The following is a 27,431-nucleotide window of genomic DNA, read 5'->3' as shown; positions in this document are numbered from 1 at the left end:
TATCTTACACATATATACTTCAGTCTTACGTGCATTTTTCATTTATTTTGTATTAAATGTATGACAGGATTACATATAATCACGTAAACTACCCAGGCACGCTGCTCCTCTTACCAGCATATTACATTATTTTTATTACTATCGGTCAACATGTGCTGGTCATTCGTTTGAAATCGCCACCAAACATTTTAAAACAGCACCCCTACTCCTGGGGCAGGAGACGCTGAGCAACAGTGAGGAAAGATTAGTCACGGAGCCTCGGCGTCTGATTGGACGCGAGTAACGGATTAGGGATTCACAGCAGCCAATCGGAGCACAGCGGGGCTCTTGTAGTAAAGGGGGCGTGGGGGAGCGAGGAGACAGATAAACACAGTCAAAGCCGAAAAAGTAGTACATTAACGGACAGACAGGAGTAGGAGTGTTTTCGGGCTCTTGGCTGCTTTTGCGCATCAGTTTGTGCGTCCAGAGATCGACTTTTAATCTCCAGCCCATCAAGATAACTTATTCTGTGGGTTAAATTTTTTTCTAAAGATAAAAAAAAAAACTCTTATTGATCAGAACTTAAACCCGCATCCGTTGGGTCATGCAGGCTTTGTTTTGATTTGGGGTTATTTTGCGCACCGTATTCCCAAAAAGAAGCCTAGAGAAGTGAGCAGTGATGTTACTGGACGCCGGTCACCTGGGTCCTTTCTCCCGGCATCACCACGCAGCGGAGTCACACGACAGGGACGCGAGTTTTGCAGAAGCGGCGCATGTGGGCGCCTTCAAGCTGAGCCATGGTGAGTTGTCTCCGGGTCAGGGAGGGGCCTTCGGAGCCCAGGCTTCAGGCTACGCGGCTCTGGGCGCGTCATACGGAGGCTCCGCGTTCGGCTCGCCCCGAGACTTCCTGCTGCGCGGACGCGGCTTTGCGGATCCAGAGCGCGGCCTCTTCAGCCCGGCGACCGGAGCGCTTCACCCCTCGCACGCGGACCCACAGAGTCATCTGCTGTTCCCGGGATTCCACGAGCAGCACAGTTCAACCAACAACGCGCTGTTCGCGAGGCCGGACCAGTACCACCACCACCACCACCACCAGGTTTCCAACGCGCGGCCGGACCCCTACGGCCAGTACGGCTTGAACGTCGCGGCCGCACATCACCATCACCCGGCAGCGTTCTTCCGCTACGTCCGGCAGCAGTGCGTAAAGCAGGAGCTCGTGTGCAAGTGGCTCGAACCAGAGCGCGAGAAGCGCCGCTGCGGCAGAACCTTCGGCACCATGCACGAGCTGGTAGCGCACGTCTCCACGGAGCACGTCGGCGGACCCGAGCAATGCAACCACATGTGCTTTTGGGAAGAATGTCCTAGAGAGGGCAAGGCCTTCAAGGCCAAATACAAACTGGTCAACCACATCCGCGTGCACACCGGAGAGAAGCCCTTTGCGTGTCCGTTCCCGGGATGCGGCAAAGTCTTTGCGCGATCCGAAAACCTGAAAATACACAAGAGGACGCACACAGGTGAATACACCATTCAAGTCTCACAGTATATTCTCAAGCTATTCCACGATAAGTTGTCATAGTTGGTCGTGTTCATTTATTTATTAATTTATTTATTTATTTGCATTAATTCGTTCCAGGCCTCATAAAGTCATTTCCTGTTTAAGGCTAAAATCATTCCCATTACTTTCCACGCGTTTGTGTACACACATGTAATGAGAGGCACTTCACACGCTTTTGAGCTGCGCGCTTTTCCGGTCATCGGCAAGCGCGAGACGACGTGTTAATCCTCCATTTCCATGGTTACGTGATGCCATTGTGTGTGTTTAGATGCGTGTGTGCGGTACAGCAGGTCTAAAGATAGGACGTAGGTGTGAATTGCGCTTTTTTATTGAGGACTGAGTGCTAGCCATAAAACGGGCTTTAGAGTGTATGAGTGCAGAGGAAGGGCAGGATTGGCTCGTTCCGTGTTAATTCACCAGAGTTCACCATTTTTTTTTGTTGTTGTTTATAATTTTTTTGCAGGAGAAAAGCCATTCCTGTGTGAGTTCGAGGGCTGCGACAGACGCTTTGCCAACAGCAGCGACAGGAAGAAGCACATGCATGTGCACACATCTGACAAGCCATACCTGTGCAAACTGTGCGACAAGTCCTACACACATCCCAGCTCCCTGAGGAAGCACATGAAGGTGAGTTACACCAGATGTTTACAGCTGTGCGTCATGCTATGTGTATTAGTAGCCTAATTAAATCATATCAAGCTGTCTCTAAGGTCAGTGTGATTTTTTTTTTCTCAACAGGTTCACGACGAGCAGTCCAGTCCAGTGAACGAGTCCTCGCCGACTGGAAGCTCCGGCTACGAGTCGTCCAGCCTGGTGTCGCCGTGTTCAGAGACTCAGAGCACCAGCATGTCTCCAGACTCTGCCGTGCTGAACAGCAGCAGTCACAGCAGCATAGCGTCCAACTTCAGCGAGTGGTACGTGTAGGACCTCGTTATGAACTCTTTCCGCCCAGGCTTGTGACCAAAACTGTCAAGAACTGCAAAAAGGGACGCAGCCGGACTTCACTGATCAACAATGTAGACAATCCTCTAAAAGATAGTGATATTGTTTCAAAAAATATAAACGCATACTGTGATAAGTTATGGACAATTACAGGTTTCATTACCTACCCTCTCTGTGATGTTTTTAATGCCTCCTGTGATGACAATGCTACTGTCATTTCTCCAATTGATGGTTCATCACTTTTTCCAAAATATTTGTGGATTTTTCTCCATAAAATGTCATTTCTGTCGATTAAAATGTTCACTGTAAAATCTCTGATTCTATTCAGAGTCAAATGTACTGTATATATAAAATAAATGGTTTATCTTTTTTTGCTTTTTTGTTTATCAGTATTGCACTGTGAAAAGAATGCTATTATCCACTGTGTATTATAAACTATGAAGGATGTATTTCTCGTATAAAGAAATAAATATTTGTTTTTCTCTAAATATTTGTCGATGTGGATCTTTGTTTCTTGTGTTGCGAAATTAGAAAGAACATACATATATTATGTATATTCAAGAGCTCAACAATTAACCTAAACAATAAATAAATGGATAAATAAACTAATACATAAAACTTACCAGAATATATTGGAAAATATACACTTGCCTATTTTCTTTTTGTAGAAACATGTGGCTTATAAACTGTTGTCTAATTATTTTGTGTATATTTCTGTGGTGTAACATTCTAAGAGAACAAGACCTAAACAATAGCCTATAACATGCATATTGTAAAACAGTGGAAGCGAAATATTTGAGTAAAACAGTGTGGCCTATTACATGTGTAAAAAACAGTGTCCATGTTTTGTTTAAAAGTAATATTATTAATTTTAGTAATGAAATATAAATTTAAAATAATAAAACCCCAAGATATATATTGAAAACACAATATTTTTGAACAATGAACAATGGAAACTGTATGTGTATATTAATATTAATATTGTAGATTTAAACAGTTGTATAATACTATTAAAGCTTTTTAAAAAGAAATCTGGCAGTGTTTACAGCAGCATAAAAAAACCATTAGTTTATGTTTCACATCCAATAACAAAGATATATATATATCTTATATATTTATTTATATATATATATATTTATTTATTTATCTAAAAAAATATATATTTATTTCTTTTCCTAAACATTGTATTTTTCCATGTGGCTGTTTGTGTCTTGTGCTATAAAATAAGGAAGGATGATTATGTATATTGAAAAGCTCTTTAACAGCTTCAGTGACATTAATAGATAAATAAAAAAAATAAACAAATACATATACCTTACCAGAAACAAAGGATAATTTGTAAACCTTTATACAATATATTAATTGTAATGTCATGTTGTTGCATTGCCCCTGTCGCTCTTGTTTGCTCATTTGGCCTGCCCTTTTATGTTGTCTCTTTTGTATAAAAACATAGATAGTTCTTTAAATGTAAATCTGTCCTGTCCCAGCTAGCCGGCTTATTAGGTCTCCAAGTTAGCTAGTTAGTTTTTGTTAATTTATGTTGTTAATTTATGTTATTATTTTAATGTCTTGTCTCAGCTAGCCGGCTGATTAGGTTTCTTAGTTAGCTAGTTAGTTTTTGTTAATTGATGTTGTTACATTTATGTTTTATGTAGCACCTTGGTCCTGGAGAAACGTTGTTTCGTTTCACTGTGTACTAAACTGTATATGGTTGAAATGACAATAAAAGCCTACTTGACTTGACTTGACTTGAAACCACACCAAAGAAAAATATACACTTGTTGTCTACTTTCTTTTTAGAAAAAAACAAACAAAAACTTTTTATTTATACATAAGCAAGAAAATTATTTAGATCTTTAAGATGTAAATACAGACCTATAAGTATAAAGTTTCGCCTGAAAATGTAAGTTTGTCTAAAAGAGTCACAAGGACTTATCATAATGGGTCCTTAATTTATTATGGATTTTTATAAAGGAATTTGTATATAGTTTTACATAAACAGGTGAAACTATACATACAAAGTAAAACTTTAAAATATAATCACTTTATATACAGTACTTTAAATTTAAATGTAACACTTTATATACTGTACTTTATAACTGAATGAAAAGATTTAAACAACTCTCAGCAAAAAGATTTTAGGTAGTATGCATTTATTAGGAAAAGTATAGACAAAATCTTTAAAATTATATTTAACTGAATGTGCATATCACTTCTTACTTAGGCTAATTCATGTCTATTAATAACATGATTTTAAATAAAATATCAGAAAATAACATAATGTTAGAGGTTGAGTGGTTAAGTGGTGTATGAGTGGTAATGCATTAATGTGTGCATGATGAATACAATTAAATAATTATACACTAAAATAACTATGCAAGTAAATAAAATAATTATAATTATATATAAAATGTTTGCATTAAGATTTTGTTAAAATCTAATATATCAGAAACATTTGTGGATATTTAAAATCTGCATTATGATTTTATATCAAATATAATAGTTTTTAAGTTAAAATATAAATAGTTATTTGCAGTTGTAAAACCTACATTATACATTATAGGTTTCTACAATAACAAAATCTACATTATGAAAGTGTATGCTACCAGTCAAAAGTTTGGACATGCCTTCTAATTCCACAGTTTTTTCAGATTTCATTTTTTTCCTACAGCGTAAAACAATGCTGAAGGCATCCAAAATATACAATAATCTCCTTTGAACAGAAGTATTACCCCTTTTTGGATAGATATATACACATACGTTTTGGTCTTGCTTTCCGTGGGTTTTGCAAATGCACTTGACAATAACGTTCTTGCAAGAACTGATCCAGAACAGCTGACCTTCATGTCCTAAAATAACACCTGACTGTTGTTGTTGTTGCCTAATTATTTAATTCCATATGTGTTATTACATCATTTTAAAATCTTTAGTATTGTTCTATAATGTATAAAATAAATCACAATAAACTAACAAACATTGATTTAGAAGGTGTGTTCAAACTGTGTTTATGGGTACTGTCTATAATAACAGTTATTATTTTTTTCCATAGTACATCAGAATTATATACAGTAAATAATAGATATTATTTGCTGATATAACTCCTCTGCACGGTGATTGGCTAAAAGTGAAAACACCTCCAATGCTGCTGCTGTAGGTTACGTCCTGGATTTGCGCATGCGCAGTAGCCACAAGCACCGGTCATCATGGCGGCTTACAGGATAACGCCAAGCTTTCAAAGAGTCTTGCACGCTGTAAAGGTGAGCCTGTGATTCTCATTCTTTTAAACACAGACTCATAGAGGTGATAGTGAAAGCACAGCTTTAAAAAGTCATACAGAATGTTTTTTAAGTAACACGACATGTTGTTGTGCTGCAGAAGAAAAGCACTTGGCTAACTGGTTAGCCGAATATTACGGTCAGTCCCAAATACATCTCTTATGCCTGCTCTAGTGCACTTTTTCTAGGCTATGACAATGCAATCCTATGACGTACGTAGTGCACTATTCAAATAAGAAGGCATGTATTTGGGATTTGGCCTTTATTCTGTGCGTCTGAGTCCTTCAGAATGTTTAATGCACAAATTAGATATGCATATTGTTTACTTTTAGCAAGTTTATTTTTTTTAAGATGAGGCTAAGGTTAAATACGAGTCTCGACTGCAATTCAGCTCATTTAACAGTGTCTCAGAAAATATAATCACATAAAAAATAGCATTTTAATAAATACGAGCTCCACGTTAACCTTGTCCTGTGCTATCTGTCCTTTTTTTTAACTGTCCACATCACATGACCTAAATGACGTAATCATAGTGTGCACAAGGAGGTGTATTTACTCAGCATTATAGCTTTTATTGTCTTAATTTTTTTTAATCAGTATTTTGATATTTATTCTGGTATATGACTGAACCAGAATCAGTGTTCATCTGAAATAAAATACCACAGTGATTATAATTAATGGCACCCAGTTATTTGTTTGTTAAAGCAGTATCTTACAAGATTGAGTGAATATCAGCAAAGGCATCACATTTGTGCTGATATTCAGCACAACAGCACAACCTTGATTGTGATATTAGGCTTTCCACAAACACCATTTATTATCAACAGATTTGTTTGGCCAAAAAGTCATGAAAGTCAGCATACATGTTGGAATCTGCTGCCATTAGGACGCCTAAGCGTCAGGGCCCTGGGCGTGGCCTGTGGCTTTTACAGGAACATTTTCTGCATAGATCATCATGTACACTAGCACTTAACCATGTAAAAACCCAGTAAACACTTAGACGCTCTTCGGACTACGGCTCTTCTCAACTGGAAGTCAGTTATTTTTGTTTGCAAAATGCATCCAATAGAATTGGATATACTCTTCCTAGGGGTTTTATACGATCACCAGGAAACTGGACCAAGACATACGGTAGAGGATGCCAAATCACGAAGGGATTTTTGATATATCAAAAGCTTCAGCTGTGGTGAGAATTTGTGCCAGAAAGTGGTTAATAACTTCGTTAGTTATTATGTTTCATTATGGCACATTGTCCCTTTAAAAGCCTGTGCCCACTGTTCTCACTGTATTTTTGGTGCACCTGGGTGGCAATGGCTCAGGTGCTTGGGCCCAATCATCACTGCTTTATAACCATATTATGGTTTTTATTGGTTTTATTAATTTTTATTAGAATTTTTTTATTAATAGTATCATAATATTCATTCTGGCATATGACTGATCCAGGATCACTGTTTATTTGAAATAAATTGACAAACAGTGGTTATAATTAACAGAATCCAGTCAGGTTTGTTAAAGCGACAGCTACTACATTGTGCACTAACTTTCCATTTAATGTAATTAAATGCATCAGCCTGTGTGCTGACTTTCATGACTTTTTGGGATTCAGTCTTGTGTTAGAAGCTAGATAGCTTTGTAACCGTAAATAAAAAAACGGATGGTTCAGAGGCGATTCGGAGCAACTTAGAAGTCACAATTATAAAGTAGACATTTACATTTACATTTCGGCATTTGGCAGACGTTCTTATCCAGAGCGACTTACAAAAGTGCTTTAAAGTTTCTGTCATTAGATAGATTACACTGGGTTACTAGGTTACTAAGTGCCATCAGTCAAACACAGACTGATAGTACTTAGACAAACTGATGTTTAAGATGACATCATGCTATCAGATGTGTTTTTTTGCTTAAAGTGCCGTGACTGGTTTTAAATGTGTCTTTTGGCTGGCCGCTGCTCTCCCTTTAGTACTGCCGTCTGTACAGACCTACTTTCACCTACGCTGTGACCGACAGTTAGTGTAATTAGCGGTTATTGGTACACGTTGACATGGAGTGATACGTATAGTTAAATATCCCAGTGCTGTTACTGTCTATTATTATCACTTGTTGAATGCCTCTCATCCAATCAGATCAGTCATTCAGGTGTGTTAAATATTCATTCTTGTCACCCAGTCTTAGCCTTGGCTGCTTGGCTATATTTGTGTTAAAGCAAAACTTCACTTCACTACCTGATTACATCACTACGTTTGCATGATGGGATGTCCCATGTTACATATTTTGCAATATAACAGATTAAAATACCTTTAAAATTTTTATAAATTTTTTTTATGACTGTGTGTTTCAGCTCGCCTCTCTGCGGCCCACGTGCTGGCTCATAAGCCGCCATGCCTGCTACTCCACTGTGTGTAACCTCGATGAGAAGGTGAGCTTCAGCACCTTCAGTACTACTCAGAGACCCAGGATCAGGTCTGATCACTAATAGGTTTGAAGAAACGGTCCGGGGAATAGTCAGAGTAGAGGACATACGAGCTCATCCACGTGCTCACGTGGGACACACGTTTCCAGCAGCCCAGTCTCCAATACAAACACGGCAGCATCTTGGTGCTTTGATGTGCTGCCTTCAAACAGCCGGTGCCCAAAGGGGTGTGTGTGTGTGTGTGTGTGTGTGTGTGTGGGTTGGGGGGGTGTTTGGTACAGATTTAGGAATGCAACACACACATTTGCTTACTGTAAGGTATCACTGCTGGAATCCTGTGTGTGTATGAGTGTGTGTTTACTCAGGAGGCTACAGCGTACAGCTTAGATTAGTGAGTGAGCTTTTTACTAAGTGGTCTGGATTTGTAAATAAACCTCAACTGTGATGGTTTTGAAGAAGATTGGTGAGGTTTTTACAAAATCGCTGTAGACCAGAATGAGTATAAATACCAACATACTGATTAGATAGATAGATAGATAGATAGATAGATAGATAGATGAAAGAATAGACTATAGAATAGTTATTGGTTGGATACTTTTATATGAGTAATGAATAAACGTATAGATCTATTTAAAAAATATCTTTTTTAATAGTTTTTTTTAATGATTTTTATTTTTTTTTGATTTGTATATTTTTTAGCAAAATTTTTATTTTTATTTTCATTTTTTACAATTAAAAAAAATATATAATTTATTTTTTGTTTTTTATTAAGATTTTATAAAATCTTGTTCTTCTGGCCCAGGCCATTTTATAACGTAATATTTATTTATTTATCCTTTTTAAAAAATAAATTAATTAAAAAAACCTTTTAAATCCATTACATTATATCTATAACTTTATAATATATTAGTTTGTATAAATCGGTTGAATGTTTAATTTGTGTCTTCCATGAAATAGCCTTTGACGCTGATATGGCAATAAAACCTAATTTAAACAGACAAACAAACAAACAAACAAAATATGAAAGAATTTGTGAAAAAAAGATAAGATAGAGATGGATGGATCGGAAGGATCAAAGAATAATTAGATAACGGGTAAAATATACAGAATCAGCCAAAGAATCAGTGGATGGACTAACTGCTGGTTAGATAGATAGATAGATAGATAGATAGATAGATAGATAGATAGATAATCAAACAGATACTGTAAATAGATGGATGAATGGTTTATATAGAAAGATGAATAGATATGCTTGATGTATGGAGAGGTGTATCGTTAAAATATTCAAATAGAGCCACAGATGGACAGACACTGGTCATGGATGGACAAGTGGTTAAATTGTAGCAGTGGATGAGATTAGAAAAGTTGGACTAGAGAATGTATATTTAATAATGTTTAATAGTTTGTTGAATAGATTAATGTTAGATGAATGTGTTCTGACTGTAGGAGGACTGGCAGATAGACAAATACAGAGATGGACTGATAGAATGGATGAGTAGTCGCGCTGAAAGGATAGTGGGATGTGTAGTTATGAATTGTGATAGATGAATTGTGAGATGGGTTGTGATAGATGAATTGAAATGAACGGATTTGTGGATGAATCTATATTGAAATAGAAGTTGAATGGAGTGATGAAAGGATGGATAGACTGATAATGATTTGTGACTAATAATTTGGACACCTTTTATATGATAAATGTTCACGTCTATTATTTTTTAAGATTCAGTGTCGGGAAGAGAAAGTGCTCACACACACACACACACACACACACACATGGGCAAATGATTTGTTGTCAAAACGAATGTCCTAATCGCTCTGTGTTCTGGCTCTCTTCCTGCAGACCTTTGATAAGATCCTCATCGCAAACAGAGGAGAGATCGCCTGCAGGGTAAGTGCAGTGTGTTTGTGTGCGAATTATCAGAAAGAAAGTGTTTGTGTGTGTGTGTGTTGTTGAGCTTCTCAGGCACTTACAGTGTGGGGTCACTACAACATTGATGTATAGTCGTAAACTCATAACGAACATGTACACTGGCATTTAACACCAACACATTCTCATGTAATGATGTGTGATTTTTATTAATTAATTAATTAACTTTTTTTAACACAACTCTAAACGCTGCACAATAGAGAGAAAAGCAGCAAAAGAGCACAACTTGCATCATATTTAGGTTCATTGTTCTGTACCAGGCTTTGATTACTTTTCTTTTTTTTTATTTAACAATAAGAGCTTAAAACATTCGGAAGGAGATTAAGTTGTGTTGGGATTAAATGTTGTTTTGGGTAAAAGTAAACCGTTTAAATAACTAAAAGTGTTAATACAAAAAGGCAGGTTCAAAACGAAACAAAATATGCTTTGAGTTGAATTACAGGGGGTGTTCAAGTCAAACCGGGATTTGTAATGAAGTTACTGGTGAATGAAGTAAAACAAGCCGTAAAACGTTAGAATGATGCACAAGAAAGTATAAAGAAGTCTATATATCCGTGTGCGATGATCCAGGCCAAGGTGGATCCCTGATCCTTGAAAATCTTCAACTTTTTGTTGAAAGAGATGCGTCTGTCTGTGGAAACTGTACACACACTCCTTAACCAACACCACTTAGACGGCACACGAACTCGTGACAGGAGTTATTGCCACATCCCGACCTCGATCCAAGACATGTTTGGGACATTAAAGGAGTTCCTGGGACGCCAGTGTTTCAGACGTGGAACAGGCAGTCCGATCATTACTTCAGCATACTAAGAGAACTTTTTTACATTGATGGTATCCAAGCACTAGTGAAACACTGGCATGAGTGACATTGGGTGCATTAGCAGGGGATTATATAAAGAAATAAAAGTAAAAGAAGTGTTTACTTTCATAACTGTGTTCTGTCATTCTGCGCAATCAGTAGTCCCGGTTTGACTTGAATGACCATCATATTTTGCCCTAAATCTGAATTGTTTTTAATATTAAGAAATATATATATATATATATTATATATTCGGTTGTATGGTTTGTTTGTTTGATTGTTTTACACTATACAGAATAGTATGATTTAATATTTAACATCTATTATATTCACATAATATGTTTTCTGATATGCCACAGGAATATATTTAGGTACAGGAATTTATTATTATCCCGATCCAGATGTCACACTTGCTGCATAGTTTTTTGTAACGTTTTGTTTTTTTACCCTCAGGTAATGAAAACGTGTAAGAAGATGGCGATCAGGACGGTCGCTGTGCACAGTGACGTAGACTCGAGCGCGGTAAGCGGTTTTAGCAACAGTTGTTCAAGTCATGCGGAGAAGCTGCTGTTCTTCCACTTCTCCGTGCTCTCTTCATCCGTTCGCCGTTTCCCCCCCCTCCCCCGTGACTGATGGCTGTCACTCATCCCCCTCTTCCATATGCATGCGAAGGCTTTTTCACACAAAGTCCACGCCGTCCCCCCTGCTGTCGAACCCCGAACCGGGGGAGGGGATAAGGTTTGGGGTAAAAGCAAGGGGTTGGGGGAAGGAGTGATGTTGTGCATTTGATTAGATGCTTCTAAAGAGCTTTTAAATAAAGATCTCCTTAAACAGAACGGCAGGGGAGCGCTTGATCCGCATACGAGTGGAGTTTGGGTTAGAAGTCCATATTTGCTGGCTTTAGGGTTGGTCTTTATTTTTTTTTTCTGGACTTTTCATGAGCAGAGGGGGTTGGCAGCCTGTATTAATATGTTTATTAATGGTTATTTGTCTTGTAAACATGTTTTATTTCCTTACTTTGAGTATAATAATGATGTAACTTACATTTTTGGAACAATTATACTGTAAAATGTTGAAGAGTTAAGACACAATGTTTTCTAAAATCATTTAAAATAATTACTTTTCTACTGCCAGCCTTTCTCATATTCAAAATCTAAAAAAAAAAAAAAATAAATAAAAAAAGGGAAAATCTTTTTATAACTATTAATCTTTCTGCTTTTATACAATCTAAAAGATTCTTTGCATAATTTTAATGTTTTTCTTTTTTTAATTAATATTATTATTGTTATTATTAAGGGTGTTATATTGGCGTGTATTGAATTACTCCATTAATTTCCCATTTTCTTACAGAACATTTATGACATATCATAAATACGTAGCTTATCATTAAAGATCGACCAGTGTCCATTAAAAAAAACAAAAAAACATGATTTTTCTCACCCTGCTCTAATCTCCAGTATATTTTTGGAATTTTCATGATGTCTTTTGCTGTTAGTGTGTTGTTGGGAAGGGAAACCCTGGTTTCCTTCTGCCTCAGGACGATCCTGCGCTGCCTAAGGTGAACTTTCCCCTCGCTGCCAGATGGAGAACAGGGTTTATTGAGACAAATGGTGTAAGAGAACGAAGCTCTTACAAGGGCAGGAGACAGACAGGACACATGCATCCTGATTAAAGCACTCTGTAAAAACCACTGACCATGCAGATGGCTTGACGACCGCACCGTGAAAGAATTCGTGATGGGTTTTGTGATCGTAATTTAGTTAAAAACAAAAAAGGGGTTGAACTACAGTGTACTTTAATAACACAATACAATGATGGTGGAAATGATTAGAAAAGCACATGATACGGTATAAATAAAGATTAGTTACTGAGTAGTGCAAATTTTTTTCTCAGTGTTTGACTGAGGGGAAGTTGATTGTGAATCATGAGGTTTTAGAGATTATGTGATGGAATTGCAGGACTCCTGTTGCTGTGTCGTGTTTACTCTTATGAGGTGGAAAAAGTCATAGCACTTTAAACAGACCTCATAGCAGGTTTTCTAATATAGGACATCACATTCACAACCCCATCCAAAAAAAAAAGATGCACTTTATTTTGCTCAGTTTAAGTAATGTTTACAAAGAGCTATTTGGGCAACTACACAAAAAAACGAATAGTCCAGATTTAGTTTGCAAATACCTTTCAAACATTTTATCTCATATACCCGTGTCTCGTTTTAGCTATGTTTCAGGTTCAGATAATGTGTCTCCATCCAGAAAGATTCAAAATGTTAGTCTGATATCCCCTGGTGTTGACAAATGAAGATATAATAGAAGCTAACCTGAAGTGTCTGATCAGCATTGCAGAGATCCGATCACTGAGCTTTACAAATATATTTTTTAAGAAAACATAACTGAACTGAGTACTGATTCTTGGTGATCTCCTCGAGGCTGTAGAGGCTGCGAAGAGGATGAAACAGAATTTCTTGATGCTGCCTGGTTTAAACAGTTTTTTAAATGTGCCGAGTAAAAAGTGCAAGTATTAGTTAAAATGTTGGTTGCTGTGGGAACGGCATGCTTGCCGTAATTTATTCTCCCTCGGTGCAGTGCTTAGGATGGAAAATTGAATAATACTGTACGTCATGTCCAATCTCAATATCTCAGTCTCAAGTGTGGACAAGGAATTTGTGCCAATAGTGAATTTGCATGTTCTCTCTAATAACGCATCCCACCAGGGCCTCCCGTAATCACCCGAGCTCTGCTTTTACCCCTCTTTGACACCCGGGTCTGGTTTGAGTGCCCTCCTGTTGAGTGTTTTCACTGCACTTACACCCAGACTAACTCATTGCAGGCTTTAATAACCGTTAACGACTCAAATCAGTCATGATGGGGTTGAGAAAACTCGGCTCTCTGTGGAAACCCAGAGAGGTCATCGCTCTTGACCCCGACTCGCAGGACGACACTTGAGCGGCGCGCCGCGACGTCTCTTCCCTAGCGTTTGCGTGTTAAGTGCAGTGCCGTGAAAGGCGGCAGCTAGTTAGAGGGTGTTTTTTGACGCTTTCTTGTTGATGCAGTTGACGTTGTTAATGCTTCCCCTAGGTGACGTCTGTCACTTCATTACCTGGACACTATTCCTAATGGGCTGTCTGTCTGCGTGTTTGTGTGTCATCCTGTAACAAACTTTGTAACCACCTGTACTAAAAACTGTATATGTTTGTTACAAGTGTGTGTTTTGTGTTTTCCTTCCCCCCTCAGGTTCACGTGAAGATGGCGGACGAGGCCGTGTGTGTAGGTCCAGCCCCGACTAATAAGAGCTACCTTAACATGGACGCCATCATGGATGCCATCCGAACCACAGGAGCTCAAGCTGTGAGTGTGTGTGTGAATGAAAAAAAGTTCATCTATACAAGAAATCAAGTGTGTTATCTATTAACACCGTTATCTATCTATTGTTCACCCAGGTCCACCCGGGCTATGGCTTCCTGTCAGAGAATAAAGAGTTTGCTCGGAGGCTGGTGAGTAGCGTATGAGTATGAGCTTTATAACTCATCGAGAAAAGGAATCATGAATGAAAGAGAGAGAGAGAGAGGGCTTAAGAGGCGAATATTCAAATGACTTTTTTTTTTTTTAGGGTTGAAGTTAGAATGAGCCACTTGTATGCTGATCTTTTGTACACACACACACACTCTCTCACACACTCACACTCTCTGTGTTTTTGTAATTAACACCTCACGGCCCCCTGGAGTAATTTAATTAAAGGTATGAGGGCTAAGGTGAGATGATTTACATGCCAAATAGAAGCAGAACGGCCAAAAGGGTCAGAGGATGGATTCTCTCACTTAGTTCAACTGATTACACCGGCTTTTTTAACCAACAAATCATCGTTTTTGTAACATAAAACAGCTGTAAAATATGTTTTAGTACATGAGAAATTAAAATAATAGCAGTGGGATATAATGCATTACGACTTGACACACTTTTTTCTGAGATTGTTCGAGTGCAATGTCTCTTTATGATTCATTCCTTGCAAACTGTTTTCAAAAGCAGCGTGTTTGATGTGAAAGTTCAGTATTATTTATTTATTAATTGTTTATTTAAGGATTTTTAAATAAAGGCTTACAGGTGAAGATTTTAAAACTATGAAATAACACATATGCTTAAGGTAGTTAAGTAACAACAACAGGCAGTTGTTATTTTAAGACACAACAGTCAGCTGTTCTGGAATAGTTCTTTGAAGAACCGCTTTGTCAAGTGCATTTGCAAAAACCATTAAGCACCATAATGAAACTGGCTCTCATAAAGACCTTCTCAGGAAAGCAAGACCAACAATATGGAAAAAAATAGCAAAGATCTGCTATAAAGGTTTTATGAAGGCATAAGTAGCAGAAACATCTTGATATCAACTGTTTATAGAAGATTATTACATATACTGATCGTTGTGTCTCATCTGAATCTGATCATCGGAAATGGATTTCTTTTTTAGCAATATGACGCAAATGTGCAACAAGATGCACAAAAAAAAAAACACCCTGAAAAATTACAGGTGTAAAGGTCGACCCTCCCCATAAGACATTTCTACCATGGTGGTATTATGGTGTATAGGACCACGGTACTTATTTATGTTCACTCTTTGTGTTTAACTGTTCACAAACTGGTATCCTGTGTGGTAGGAGTGAATTATTTGCTAATATTTATGTTTAGAAATAATTATGGCAGATGAGAGAAGTACATACTGCTGCTTAGTACAAATCTGGCTTTTTGTTTAATTTAATTGAAGTTAGTGTTAAACTCTTGTATTTGAAACTCTTTGGTTTATAAGTGAGAAAACTAATGTTATAAGTAAAGGGCTACATTTAATTCCTCAATTACTTCACTTCAGTGAAGCTGTTAAATAAAGCTAAGGCATAAAACTTTTAAGGTTTTAAAAGGTTAAAGGTCTCGTTATCCCAACTTGAATCAAATCGGCACCTAGGTATCGTGATATTGTATCAGGTGGTAACTGGTGATTCCCATCCCTAATACTTTGGTACATATACTTTAGTATGGCACATAGTATATATCACGGTACTTTGGTGAATACCATGGTTCTTACTGGGTAGAGCAATGGCTACTAAAGTTTAGCTCAATATTCAACTGTATGTACTGTACCTAACCAGAAGTGTTAAAAAATATTGGATACATGTGTACCCAGATGTTCACCACTAACCCTAAGTGAGGTGGTACATAGCATAGTACTACAACGGTACCCAACGAAGTATCTGAAGTGAATGTTGTATATTATGGTATGTACTAGAGTTTATTTATAGTAGACTATAAATCATACTGTAGTAAAATCTTTCATGGATAATTCTTAACTATAGAGTTACATTAACAGAACATTTTATGCACCTCATGATGAAGAAATAAACCCAGAGTATGACATTGATATAGGGGGGAAAATCATGGTACACAAAGCTGTCCTCTGTATCTCCAGAGATAAAGGTTAGTTTGTAGATGCGCTTCAGATAAATTCACTTTCAGATTAGATTTGAAATGTATGGGGACAGGGATAAAGAGTGTATAGGGTGTGTGACATTCTGTAGCTTCAGAGCTCCAGCAACAAAAGTAGAAAACAAAACACACACAAAAATAATAATAATAATAATAATAATAATAATAATAATGTTGTTCTATGTTCATAATATGTAAAATTTCATGTTTTTGTGAAATCGTGTCTAAGTCACGTCTGGTACCTGCATTATGAAACACAGCCTCGTGGTGTCAATCTGGGTCATATTTATTTATTTATTTTCTTTGGCCTTACAAATATGTATGGTACCATGGCAACTCCACCAACCCCCCACCTCCTTGTGCCAACTTGATCTCTTTATTCTTCCATCTTGCTTTTTCAAAGCGCAGGATTTGACACTTTGTAGTAAAACAAAGGCGGAGGCTGTGACTGTGAGTACACTCGAGCTCCTGCCTTACTTTTTTATTTATTTATAAAAATAAAAAAAAATTCTTGCTGATGTTTTGATCCCAAAATATCGTTTCTCTGTTCCCTGGATTGGGTCTCCTACTGTGGACTTGCGCGCACACACACGCTTACACTCGCGCACGTGCACGCGCAGCGGGACGCTTCTCTGCAGTGCCATAGAGGACGAGGGATGAGAAGGAAAAATGTCGAAAAAGTGCCCTTGATCCATCACTCCTCAAATACACACTCATCTAACACACTCACACAAGTTGTATCATATGCACACTGATGTGCGTGTGTGTAAGAGAGAGAGATTTTCTCAGTCACATGTCTCTGTATAGTAACTAAAAAGAAAGCAAGATGGTGAGTTTTTTTTTCTTTTTTTTTTTTTTTTTTTTGCCCTTGAGCAACCAATAGTAGTGCAGCGGCATAATGACGTCATGGCAGCAAAGCGTAGCGGGGTTCCTCCAAAAACTGCTTTGATCTCAATCTGGCTCAGGCAGGAGGCATACTGACACACACACACACACACACTCTCTCATACATTCAACCTTGGCTTCACCTTCATGCTCAAAATACCAGTGCCGCTCCTTACTGTGCTCAAATCCAGCTGAACGTTTCATCGACATTTCTTTTTGTTCTTTTCCCTTTTTTTCCAGCACTAGATAGAGATTAAAGTCTCAATTCTGGCATTTTATTAAAATATGAGAATAAAAATTTCAGGGAAAATATTGTCAAATATTTAAAATGTTTGGTATTAAAATGTGAACGCGAGCAGCTCAGTCACCAGCTGATCAGAGACCTCCATGACTGCTGTAGCAGTCGTAGCCTGAAATCATAAAACGCTCGCATGATTGACATGTTTGTCACAGACTCCCAGGCTGCTGCGCAACACGAGCCGCACTAAACAAGACAGCATAAACACTGACAGTCAGGATGGTTCATCACCACTCCTATACACGTCCACAACAATCAGATAGAGTAAAAAGTCTTTTGGAAAATTCAGAAACATAGTTCTGGAATTTTTGCCTCCTCTTGCTTCACTCCCCTGTTATGTGCACTAGGCGCTGTAACACACATGGTAGGAATGGGAATGACCTGGTGCCATCTGATACGATATCATCACGATACTGATTTGATTTGTATTGCATTGCTGTAGTAGGTAAATATCACGATTTTACAAGGGTGAGTCAAAAATTTACCGCTCTCCGGTTGTCCTAAACATTCTGTTGTCCGCATTGTCTTATCAGTGCTTTCCGATGAAGGATACTGTCTCCCCAGTCACTGCTATGCAGTTGTGAACGTGTTTTATTAGTTCATTTGTAACTGCGGTGCGAGCAAAAAATAGACGCCCCGCTTGTTATTTGCATGAAAGATGATCAGCATGTAGTGATTCCTTTTCTGTGGACCGATACTCTAAGGAAGGTTAATGTTAGCTTAGTGAATGGAAACATCCTCAATCGCAGACTGAGAAAAAGTTCAAAAATCAACCATCGGCTGAAAAAAAATGTTTACAGTTTTCTGGGGACCTCAAGGCGCAGTATTGGAACATTCTCAGGAAAAAGGTTTAACAATCATCAGTGGTTGTTACAACTAGATGATTATTGAAGATCTTAAGCCTAAACTTTGGGGCTTTGTGAAATTGCATGGCGATGCACGTCCGCACACTTCCACACACACTGTGGACACTGCAAAAAAGTTTTGAGGTGTTAAAGCATGTTCCCTGTAGTTGTAATCTCGCTCCATCAGACTTTCACCTGGACGTGTATAAAGGTCCCCTGAAAACGACCTGAAAAGCAGTGCATTCGTGACCCGCAGCTCAGCCTAAATCATTTTAATAAGGGAATACGAAAGCTTGTTGACAGACGGACAGAGTGTATTGAATAGCAAATGATATCTTAAAAAGTTAATTTAAATAAATCCTATAGCTAGTGTCTGGATATTTCTTTTCACTCACTCATAAATATCCTGATAAAAACTTTAAAACCTTGACCTGGTGATTCTTAATTATTTTGCCATTTAGATATTTTGTAGTTTTACAGCTTCTACTTTTTCTTTAAAAAAAAGTATGAAATAATAACATTATTTAAATATTTATAAGGTTTTTTGTTACGAACTAAATGGAAATTTATTATATATATGATTTAATTATGCAAACAGTTTTGCTGGTTGACCTTTTCATGATGGAAAAAAGGTGGTTTAATTAAAACAACTGAACATATTTAGTTTAAAATGTTTAAAAGTTTAAAATGTTTTTTTTTTTATAAATGTAAATTTCCTTAATTTTTAACTTTTTTTTATTAATTACAAATTATTTACAATTATTACAAATAAAAAATAACTAAAAGGTTGTTATAAAGTTTCTTATATCTTGAAAGTTTTATTCAACAGCTTCATTATGTAATCAAATGTAGCTTGTTCATTATAACATTAGTTAAATAGTTATTACAGTTAGTACAAATAACCTCTAATACAAGAGGTTAAAATTTAACTTAAAATTAAATGAAACAGTTAAAGCTTTAGATTGTGGCACTTTGAGATTATACAGGAACATTTGACCACCTTAAATGAAAACATTCATAAATTAAAAATTAATAATAAAGAAAAAAAATCTGTTTTGGAGTCAGTGTGGAGATGCAATCGCCACACAAAAGGATTTTTCCTTCCGTCTCTAACATGCGCTAATGTTTTTGTATATCACAGCGGTTACAGAATTATTACAGCTTTACTAATCCATCAAAGGATAAATATTAAAATTCATCTTGAAAGTCTAGAATTAAGAAAGAAGAAAAAAGGAAAGTGCGATAGCTCTGTGGGTTAATTTCTGCTCCTTGTGTTAGCCTTCTGTCTAGACTAGCTCTAACTTTGTGCTCGTCTCTCTGCTAGCTTTTGCTCTTTGTCTTAGTTTTCTCTCTGCACGTTAGTTTTGTAGTCTATATTAGCTTTCATTTGTTAAATTAACTTTCTCTCAAGGTTAGTTTTTCACTTCCTGGACTTGTGCTTCTTCTCTAGGTTAGCCTTTGCTGTTTGTTAGCATTTGCTGTGTCTGTATTAGCTTTCTCTCTCTCTATGTTAGCATTCACTCTGGAGATTTGCTTTCCTTTATTTCCTTTTTCCTGAATTATTGAAATCTTTCTCACTGGGCTAGCATTCATACTTGAAACATTTTTCTATTTCTCTTAAGGTTTGTTTTCATTTGCTAGGCTTGTGCTTGTTTTCCATGTTAGCTTTCGCTGCTTGTTAGCCTTTGCTCTCCATCTTAGCTTTCTCTCTCCGCGGGAGAGATTTTTTTCTTAGAATTAGCTTCCTCACTAGGTTAGCTTTCACTTCCTGGGTTTGTGTTTATCCTCCAAATGTGCTTTCTATCTCTAGGCTATCTTTCTATCTATGTCTAGCTTGCCAGCATTGTGCTTGTTCTGAAGATTAGCCTTTGTTGCTTGTTAGAATTTGTAGTCTTATCTTAGCTTTCTCTATGTGTTAGCTTTTACTCTCTGAGTGGGTTAGCGTTTATTCATTAAATCAACCTTATTGCTGAGTTAGCGTTCACACTTGCAGTCTTTCTTCACTTTTGCTGTCTAGCTTTTGTTCTGTACATTAGTTCGCTTTGCCACTGTGTTTTAGCCTTTGTGTTATAGTTTGCGCCACTTTGAGTGTAATTTGCTTGGATTTTAACAAATTGTTCACTTTTTACTGTTTCAGTCAAAAGGTCAAATTTACACCGATGAGAAAACAGTTGTGTTGAAAAACTAGTTGTCATGATCTCCATGTTAAGATCGTTTAGGACAATTAGTGACCTGCGGAGAAAATGGGCGATTGTTAAAGAGACAATCATGACCACAAGGGTTTTGAGGAAAAACCTCCAGGAGGGACATAATGTCTACAATCAAGGTCCTGATACTGGCGAATATATAAAGAATTTGTGCACAAATCAGTTAATGTGACCACATTCGTCTGCTGTTCACCCTGACGCTCGTCTACACCGGGTTTTTGTTTAAACATTGTATTTCTTTAACTAGCAAGGAGTTCGATGGCATTCACTTCGGCAATCTCCCCTCAAACCACTTTATAGCATTCCACAAATCCCCATCCTCTCCTACACACACACATGCACACACATACACAGATGAGTGGGCCGTCCGCTGCTTGTGTGTGTGTGGAAATGAAGATGTCATTACATTAGCAGTTGAATAGTGAGCACCCCCTCCACAGACACTCACATATGAATACAAGGTGAATGAGCCCCCTCATTGTGAATGGAAGCCCCCTCTGCCTGACAGTTAGTACACTTTTATGCAGTGCAAACGACGGGCCGAGGCCTCAGGCCAGAGCACGGCCGCTCCAAAGGACCTGTTAGCATTCCCTCTATGGCCTCTTTACCATGGCAAAGGCACATCGCCTCTGAATAGAGCAGAGGAGATTGACTTCACTTCAAGTGGCCTTTTCGAGGGATTAGGAAAGTGTGCGCGCATGTGTGTGTGTGTGGTCGGTCATGTCACTTTGCCCTTTAGGACTTGTCTAAGACAAGATGTTGGAATGTTGTGCTTTAAAGCTGTGACTAAACGAGCATCACTATGATTTTTTATTCATTCAATATCTATCATCTCTGTCTCTCTCAAATATATATATATATGTATTTTTTCACATTCAACATTTACATTTAGGCATTTGGCAGACACTCTTATCCAAAGCGACTTACATTGTTATCTCATTATATATCTGAGCAGTTGAGGGTTAAGGGCCTTGCTCAAGGGCCCAACAGTGGCAACTTGGTGGTTGTGGGGTTTGAACCTGGGATCTTCCGAACTGTAGTCCAATGCTTTAACCACCATTAAACCTACCTAATTTATTTGTTTTCTTTTTTTTTTTTTGCATTATCTATCTATTTGTCTATCTAGGTAATTTATTTATTTACGTTATTTTATTATACTCAAAAAATTTTATTTATACTTTATTTCCTTTCCTGTATGTGATTTTTATTCCCCCTCCATAACCACCTTAATGAGAGATTCATACATTTGGATGCAAAAGTTTGTACCCCCATGGTGGTTCAATGAAAAGAAGCAACCTCCCTCAGGAAAAACAGAAAACAGCAGTATGCCAACATTTCCACATTTTTTTTTTTTACCGCTCATGTCAAACTTTATTCTTGTTTAAAGTTAAGTTTATTTCTGGGGAACATCGACATGACAAGTTATTTCCTTTTATCACTCACATTATAGCAGCTGTAAATAACAATGCAAAAAAACATGATTTTGGCTGGTTTTAGCTTCACACTTACTAATGATTTTGACTTTTGAGTTCACTCTTACACTCACACACAGACATACTCACACCTGGAGGTGTGAAACTGAGCAGAAGGAGGGAGGGAGTGTGTGAGTGACAGCTGAATAGACAGAGATGCTTTATTAGATTTGATTAGTCGGGTCCTACGGAGAGCTTTTAGTCAACAATGTGTTCTTCAACTGCAAACACAAACTTCTCAAATCACATGAGTATTGACCAGAGCCTGAGTCCCGCTGTGCTTAAGACTGATTTATCATTTTATTTTCTTTGTTTTTAGGTTACACGTTACAGCGTAAAGCTCGATAGTGTAAAGTAAAGCGTAAGGTCTCATTTAACAGTAATGACTGAAAAGGGTAACAATAGCTGATGATTCCTAATTATTTTCCCATTTAGATATTTTGTAGTTTTACAGGTTCTACTTTTTCATGATGAATTAATAATATTATAAAAATATTTATAAGGTTTTCATTATGAACTAAATGCAAGTTCATTATATATCTGATTAATTTTGCAATTAGTTTTACTGGTTGAAAAAAATGTTGGTTTAATTAAAACAACTATTTAAAAATTTTAGTTCATTATTTTCATTTTCAAAGCTTATTCCTTTTTGTTTTCAAGTTATTTTAAAGTTTTTTTTTCTTTTACTTTTTGTATTACAAATTATTTTTAAGGTTAGTTTCGACTTGTTTTTTTTGACAATTAAATACAATATCAATTTAAAATGATAAAATATTTCCAATATTTGTTGTTTAATATATATTTTTTAGCTTTATTGATGTACAGGTTGGATTTTCTCATTGAACTATAAAAAGGAATAATTTGATAAAGTTGTGAGATGGCTTTTACAGAACACTAATAAATAAAACATATAATTTTTTACTTTACAACTCAGTTTAGTTCAGCTAAGGTGATTCAACAAAGTCAGAAAAAAGATTCATGATCTTTAGAAGAGAAAAAAATATTGTGTTATTAATGATTGTAGCTAAAGTTAACTAGAAGACAGACATTAGACATTGGTTTTAGTGACCGGTTAATATTTGTTAACCTGGTCAGTTTGGGGAGATAGTTTACATCAATTACTGCAGGTAGCGATGGTTTAGCGAATGTTTCTGTTTAAAGTTTAAATCACTTTGATGATGTAACTAAGGAGCGTATTTGAAATGTGCTCAGAGTCCAAAATCATGATTTAAAATCCCCAAATAATAAACTTTCACCTTCCAAATTTTGCCATGTCCTGTAAAAGTGATCAGATTATCCAGTTTATCAGAATGCAGAGTAGAGAAATGTTTAGCAGGAGGATTTAGTCTGCAGCTGGATTTCTTTCCTCTTTCTCTCATCTACTTTTCCTCCTTTTTTTTCCCCCTCATGACACTAATTGCATTGTTTTGCAGGAGTCATGGGGTCAGATCTGTCTCCTAATTACAGACTTCTCTCTGTGCTGATGAGCGCCCCAGGCCTTTCTATCTGTAGTATATTAGCCAGGAAGCAATAATCTCCCGATTCTCGAACGGGACAAAGACTAAAAAGTGGAACCCATCTTCCCGTGCCACGCGAGAGCTGGGGTTTTCGGGCTGCTCGCGTCCTCGGGTGACGCTCGAGGCTACGCTGGGCCACACTACAAAGTCCAGATCATCAGGGTGCATTAGTGAGGAGGATTTAGTTTGCAATGGTGAAGCAGCAGGGTACCTGCTGCATCCTTTTCTGCTAACACTGTAGTTTGAAGTTGAATGAGCTTTTTAAATGCTTATATATGTGTGTAATGATTTGAAGGAAACTTTTGTTTTAGGTCACCAGATGTTTAATTTCTTTTAACAGGCGGCTGAGGGGGTCGCCTTCATCGGTCCTGACACGCACGCCATCCAGGCCATGGGCGACAAAATCGAGAGCAAACTCATCGCCAAGGCGGCCAAAGTCAACACCATTCCTGGCTTCGATGGAGTCGTGAAGGTGATTCATGCCTCGTAAAATGATTTATATCAGAAAGTGAAGCAGTTAAAAATTCTTACTTAATCACCAGTCTAGCACCAAGACACGGTCACAGAAGCATTGTATTCATGCCAAAGACATCACTTTTCTCAACCATACCCCAGCCAAGCTACAGTTTTCCTTTTCCCATTCATATACATGTGATAAAATGTCGAACATTCAGGATAATAGAGCAACACACTAACACACTGGCAGCTTTGAAATAATACATTCAGGTTCCTACATTTCAAAATTGAAAAAACTGATCAAAAATGAAAATAGGACTGAAGCAGCGTTAACATATAAGGTGAGCTGGTTAGTCTAATTTCATTCAGTTATTTTCTGTTTCTTCCTCAGCAGATCTTGTTAAACGTATCAACTCTTTGACCCCCATGTGTGCAGGGTTGCCAGGTCTCAGCAAAAGTTTAACACAGACTACATTTGACAGAGTGTAAGAAATGACCAGAAACTATTCCGGGAAAATAGCATTTCCGTTTTTTTTTCTCTCTTCCAATATACTGCATTTAAAACCTGTACACTGTGGTGCGCATGCATTTCTAGACAGTGGCACGTCTGAAATATGGGACGTCTTCTGCTTTTAGCTGAATGTGTCCTTTTAAGTCTTGCAGCTTTCTGTAGCCGGAAATTAATGAATTAATTCATTTACTTGCTTACTTATTTATTGGAAAGTACGTTTTCAGTTGCCATGGTGATTTCTTTAACCCAGATTGAATGATCCAGAAGGTGTGCCAGAGTATATGCTTGTGTATGGATGTTTTATTCAGTTTAGCTAGTATCTTTGTACAGTTTAATTTTCATCTTTCTGTGTAGTTCTCACATACAGTAAGTTTTATTGCTGCTGGATATAAATGCTTGAGTTACACAATCAAACAGTTACGTTGTTGAAAAGGGTTTTAACCATGAATACTAAGATATTGGTAAAATCATTGAGAATAAAAGTTGTTATAATACGTTTAATAAAATAAGTTTTACATAAATACTAAGTTTCATAATCTAGTTGGAATTCTTAATTTGGATTTGTGATATTCAGTTTTGGTGTTGAATTGTTCTTTAAAATTCTTCTTTAACAATACTTAAAATCTATTCTGTTCTATTTAGCAGGTATACGAGCTGGTTTAAATCAAAAAGTTTAAAATGTAAATAATAGTTAAGAATATAAAATATGTTCAGCTTAGCTTGGAAGTAAAAGACCTTCAGACATTTACGGAAAAAAAAGTAGGAACAAACACAGATCCGGGATGATGGAGGAAATTCTAAGTTACGAGTCGGATTTAGTTGAATCCAGATTAGACTTTTGGCTTGTGCAGTTAGTTTTTAGCTTTGGAAGAGTACCTGTGACAAATTGCGGTATCTGTGAGAATCAGAATCAGAATCAGTTCATAGAATCTATTTCAGCATCAGTGTCTTTTTTTTTCTTTTTACAAGTGTTAGCTGATTGTAGATGATACAAGGGAATCGCCTCAGATTGACCGGTTATGAGCCGCGGTTTTCATTAGAATTGTTATGAATGGACAAAGATGACCGTACATGTACAAGATAAACCATCTGAAGCAGTGAATCAAACTTGAGACGACATGATGGAGTTAGAGAGCATGTCAGATTTGCACATTTAAACCTCTAAAGTCTCTACGTCCATCCCCCGTCTCTGTTCTAAATGTGCTTTAACGACCTCGTGTAGTGGCCGTTTTGACACTTCCTGGCCTTATTGGCTCCATAAAGGGGTGCTCCGGAGCTCAGCCACAGCAGACAAAGGCAGCACGTCGGAGCAGCAATTACCATATGAGAGAGAGCAGTAACGACCGCTGTGCCATCAGCCAGATCGCTATCGAACCCACACACACGCGCTAAAACACCACTCGTTTAGCTTAGGCCGTACCTGTGCTGTGGGGTTTCTCACCTCGCTCTGATTACATTCTGTTTGTGGAAGGAGAATAACTGGGTAACTAGGTGCTTGTGTGTGTTTTGAGCTGGGACAAAAGTGCCATGATGGAACAGGATCAAGGAATGACAAATAACATCCTAGGATATTTGTGCAAGGAGACAAACTGTAGGGAAGATGAGAAAAGTAGTGAAAGCACACAGAACTTGCCCTCTGTTGGTTGGGATGAGGAACTGCACCACCATCCCGTCTTCATCCTTATCACAGCAGCACATGCAGATATGATATTGATAGAGTGATTAATTATGTCATGGTAAAGCATTACCGGCTGACAACTGAAAATGTAAAAGTAACTGATATTAGGATGAGACAAAAATATTCAATCTGTTGTGAGACTCAAACCCTTCCCCACACGCATACAATCCTTTTCATGTGTATATTTTTGAAAAATGTAGTTTTTATTCTTTCACTTTCCAAATGATTCTCACACATAAGTGTACAGAGCATACTTAAAATCAAGGGGCAAAGTTCAAGTCAAACCGGCACTTGTGATATTTGCAGAAGCAAAATAGGATGAGACTTTGGGCTGCAGTAAAACGTTTGAATGGTGCAAGTAATTTAAAGAAGGCCGTATGTTTGTGAATGACGATCCCGGCCGTGGTGGCTTTGGGCCATCTCAGACATTACTGTACTAAGACTAAGTAAGTGGAATGCCTGATCTTTCGCCAACTTACGTTAAGTTAAGCCTTAATTTGTCACATATACATTACAGCACAGTAAAATTCCTTCTTTGCAGTGTAACTGGGGTCAGAGGGTAACACAGGGTCAGCCATGATACTGAACCCCTGGAGCAGACAGGGTTATGGTCCTCGCTCAAGGGCCCAACAGTGGCAAACTGGTGGAGCTGGGGATTTAACCGCCGATCTTTCAGTCGGTAAATCAGTGCTTTGGCCCTTTGAGCCACCACTTTGCTTATTTAAAAAAAAAAAATTCAAACTTTTTTGTTTTTTGCACATGGAGACTCATCTGTCTTCAACACCGCTTGCACATCACAGGAACTCGGCTAGGAGTTATTGCCATATCTCCTGTACAGGCCTGAACTCACTCCAAGCCGTTTCCACATGTTTGGGCATGCTTGGAGTTCCTGGGAGGCTAGTGTTTCAGATATGGAGCAGGCAGTCCAATCATGGCTCTTGTGTGCTGAGAAATCTTTCAGCCTTGATAGTATCCAAATCCTAGTGAAACACTGGCATAAGATTATTAGTGTAGCAGGGGATTATATGAATATAGGAGTGTTAACTTTCAAAACCCAGTGCTTACTTCGCAGTTTTCAGAATAATTCATGTCCACACTTGTATTAAGAGTTAACAAGATATATTTTACCTCTGTGTTTTTCTAAATAAACCTCATCAATGCCTAGTTATCATGCTGTTGAAACCACTATTACATCATCACCTTT

General features: G+C 37.5%; 2 protein-coding genes across 2 annotated transcripts in view; both read left to right on the top strand.

The window, feature by feature from the left end:
- The first annotated feature begins 490 nt into the window (after window positions 1-490).
- zic2b (zic family member 2 (odd-paired homolog, Drosophila) b) lies at window positions 491-2,828 on the top strand. Its single transcript, XM_053477301.1, has 3 exons — window positions 491-1,493; window positions 1,998-2,161; window positions 2,273-2,828. Exons 1-3 carry the CDS (start codon window positions 659-661, stop codon window positions 2,456-2,458), a joined length of 1,185 nt encoding a protein of 394 aa, XP_053333276.1. The 5' UTR covers window positions 491-658; the 3' UTR covers window positions 2,459-2,828.
- A 2,824-nt stretch (window positions 2,829-5,652) lies between these two features.
- pcca (propionyl-CoA carboxylase subunit alpha) overlaps window positions 5,653-27,431 on the top strand; it is a 49,975-nt gene continuing 28,196 nt past the window's right edge. Inside the window, exons 1-7 of the mRNA XM_053477263.1 lie at window positions 5,653-5,733; window positions 8,090-8,167; window positions 10,002-10,049; window positions 11,344-11,412; window positions 14,124-14,237; window positions 14,330-14,383; window positions 23,923-24,054. Coding sequence (XP_053333238.1) covers window positions 5,680-5,733; window positions 8,090-8,167; window positions 10,002-10,049; window positions 11,344-11,412; window positions 14,124-14,237; window positions 14,330-14,383; window positions 23,923-24,054 — 549 coding nt within the window. The 5' untranslated portion in view covers window positions 5,653-5,679. The remainder of the gene's footprint in view (window positions 5,734-8,089; window positions 8,168-10,001; window positions 10,050-11,343; window positions 11,413-14,123; window positions 14,238-14,329; window positions 14,384-23,922; window positions 24,055-27,431) is intronic.

Source organism: Clarias gariepinus, chromosome 18 (genome assembly GCF_024256425.1).
Source record: "Clarias gariepinus isolate MV-2021 ecotype Netherlands chromosome 18, CGAR_prim_01v2, whole genome shotgun sequence".
Lineage (NCBI taxonomy): Eukaryota > Metazoa > Chordata > Actinopteri > Siluriformes > Clariidae > Clarias > Clarias gariepinus.
The sequence above is the reverse complement of the archived record's forward strand: the minus strand, read 5'-3'. Positions and strand labels throughout refer to the sequence as shown.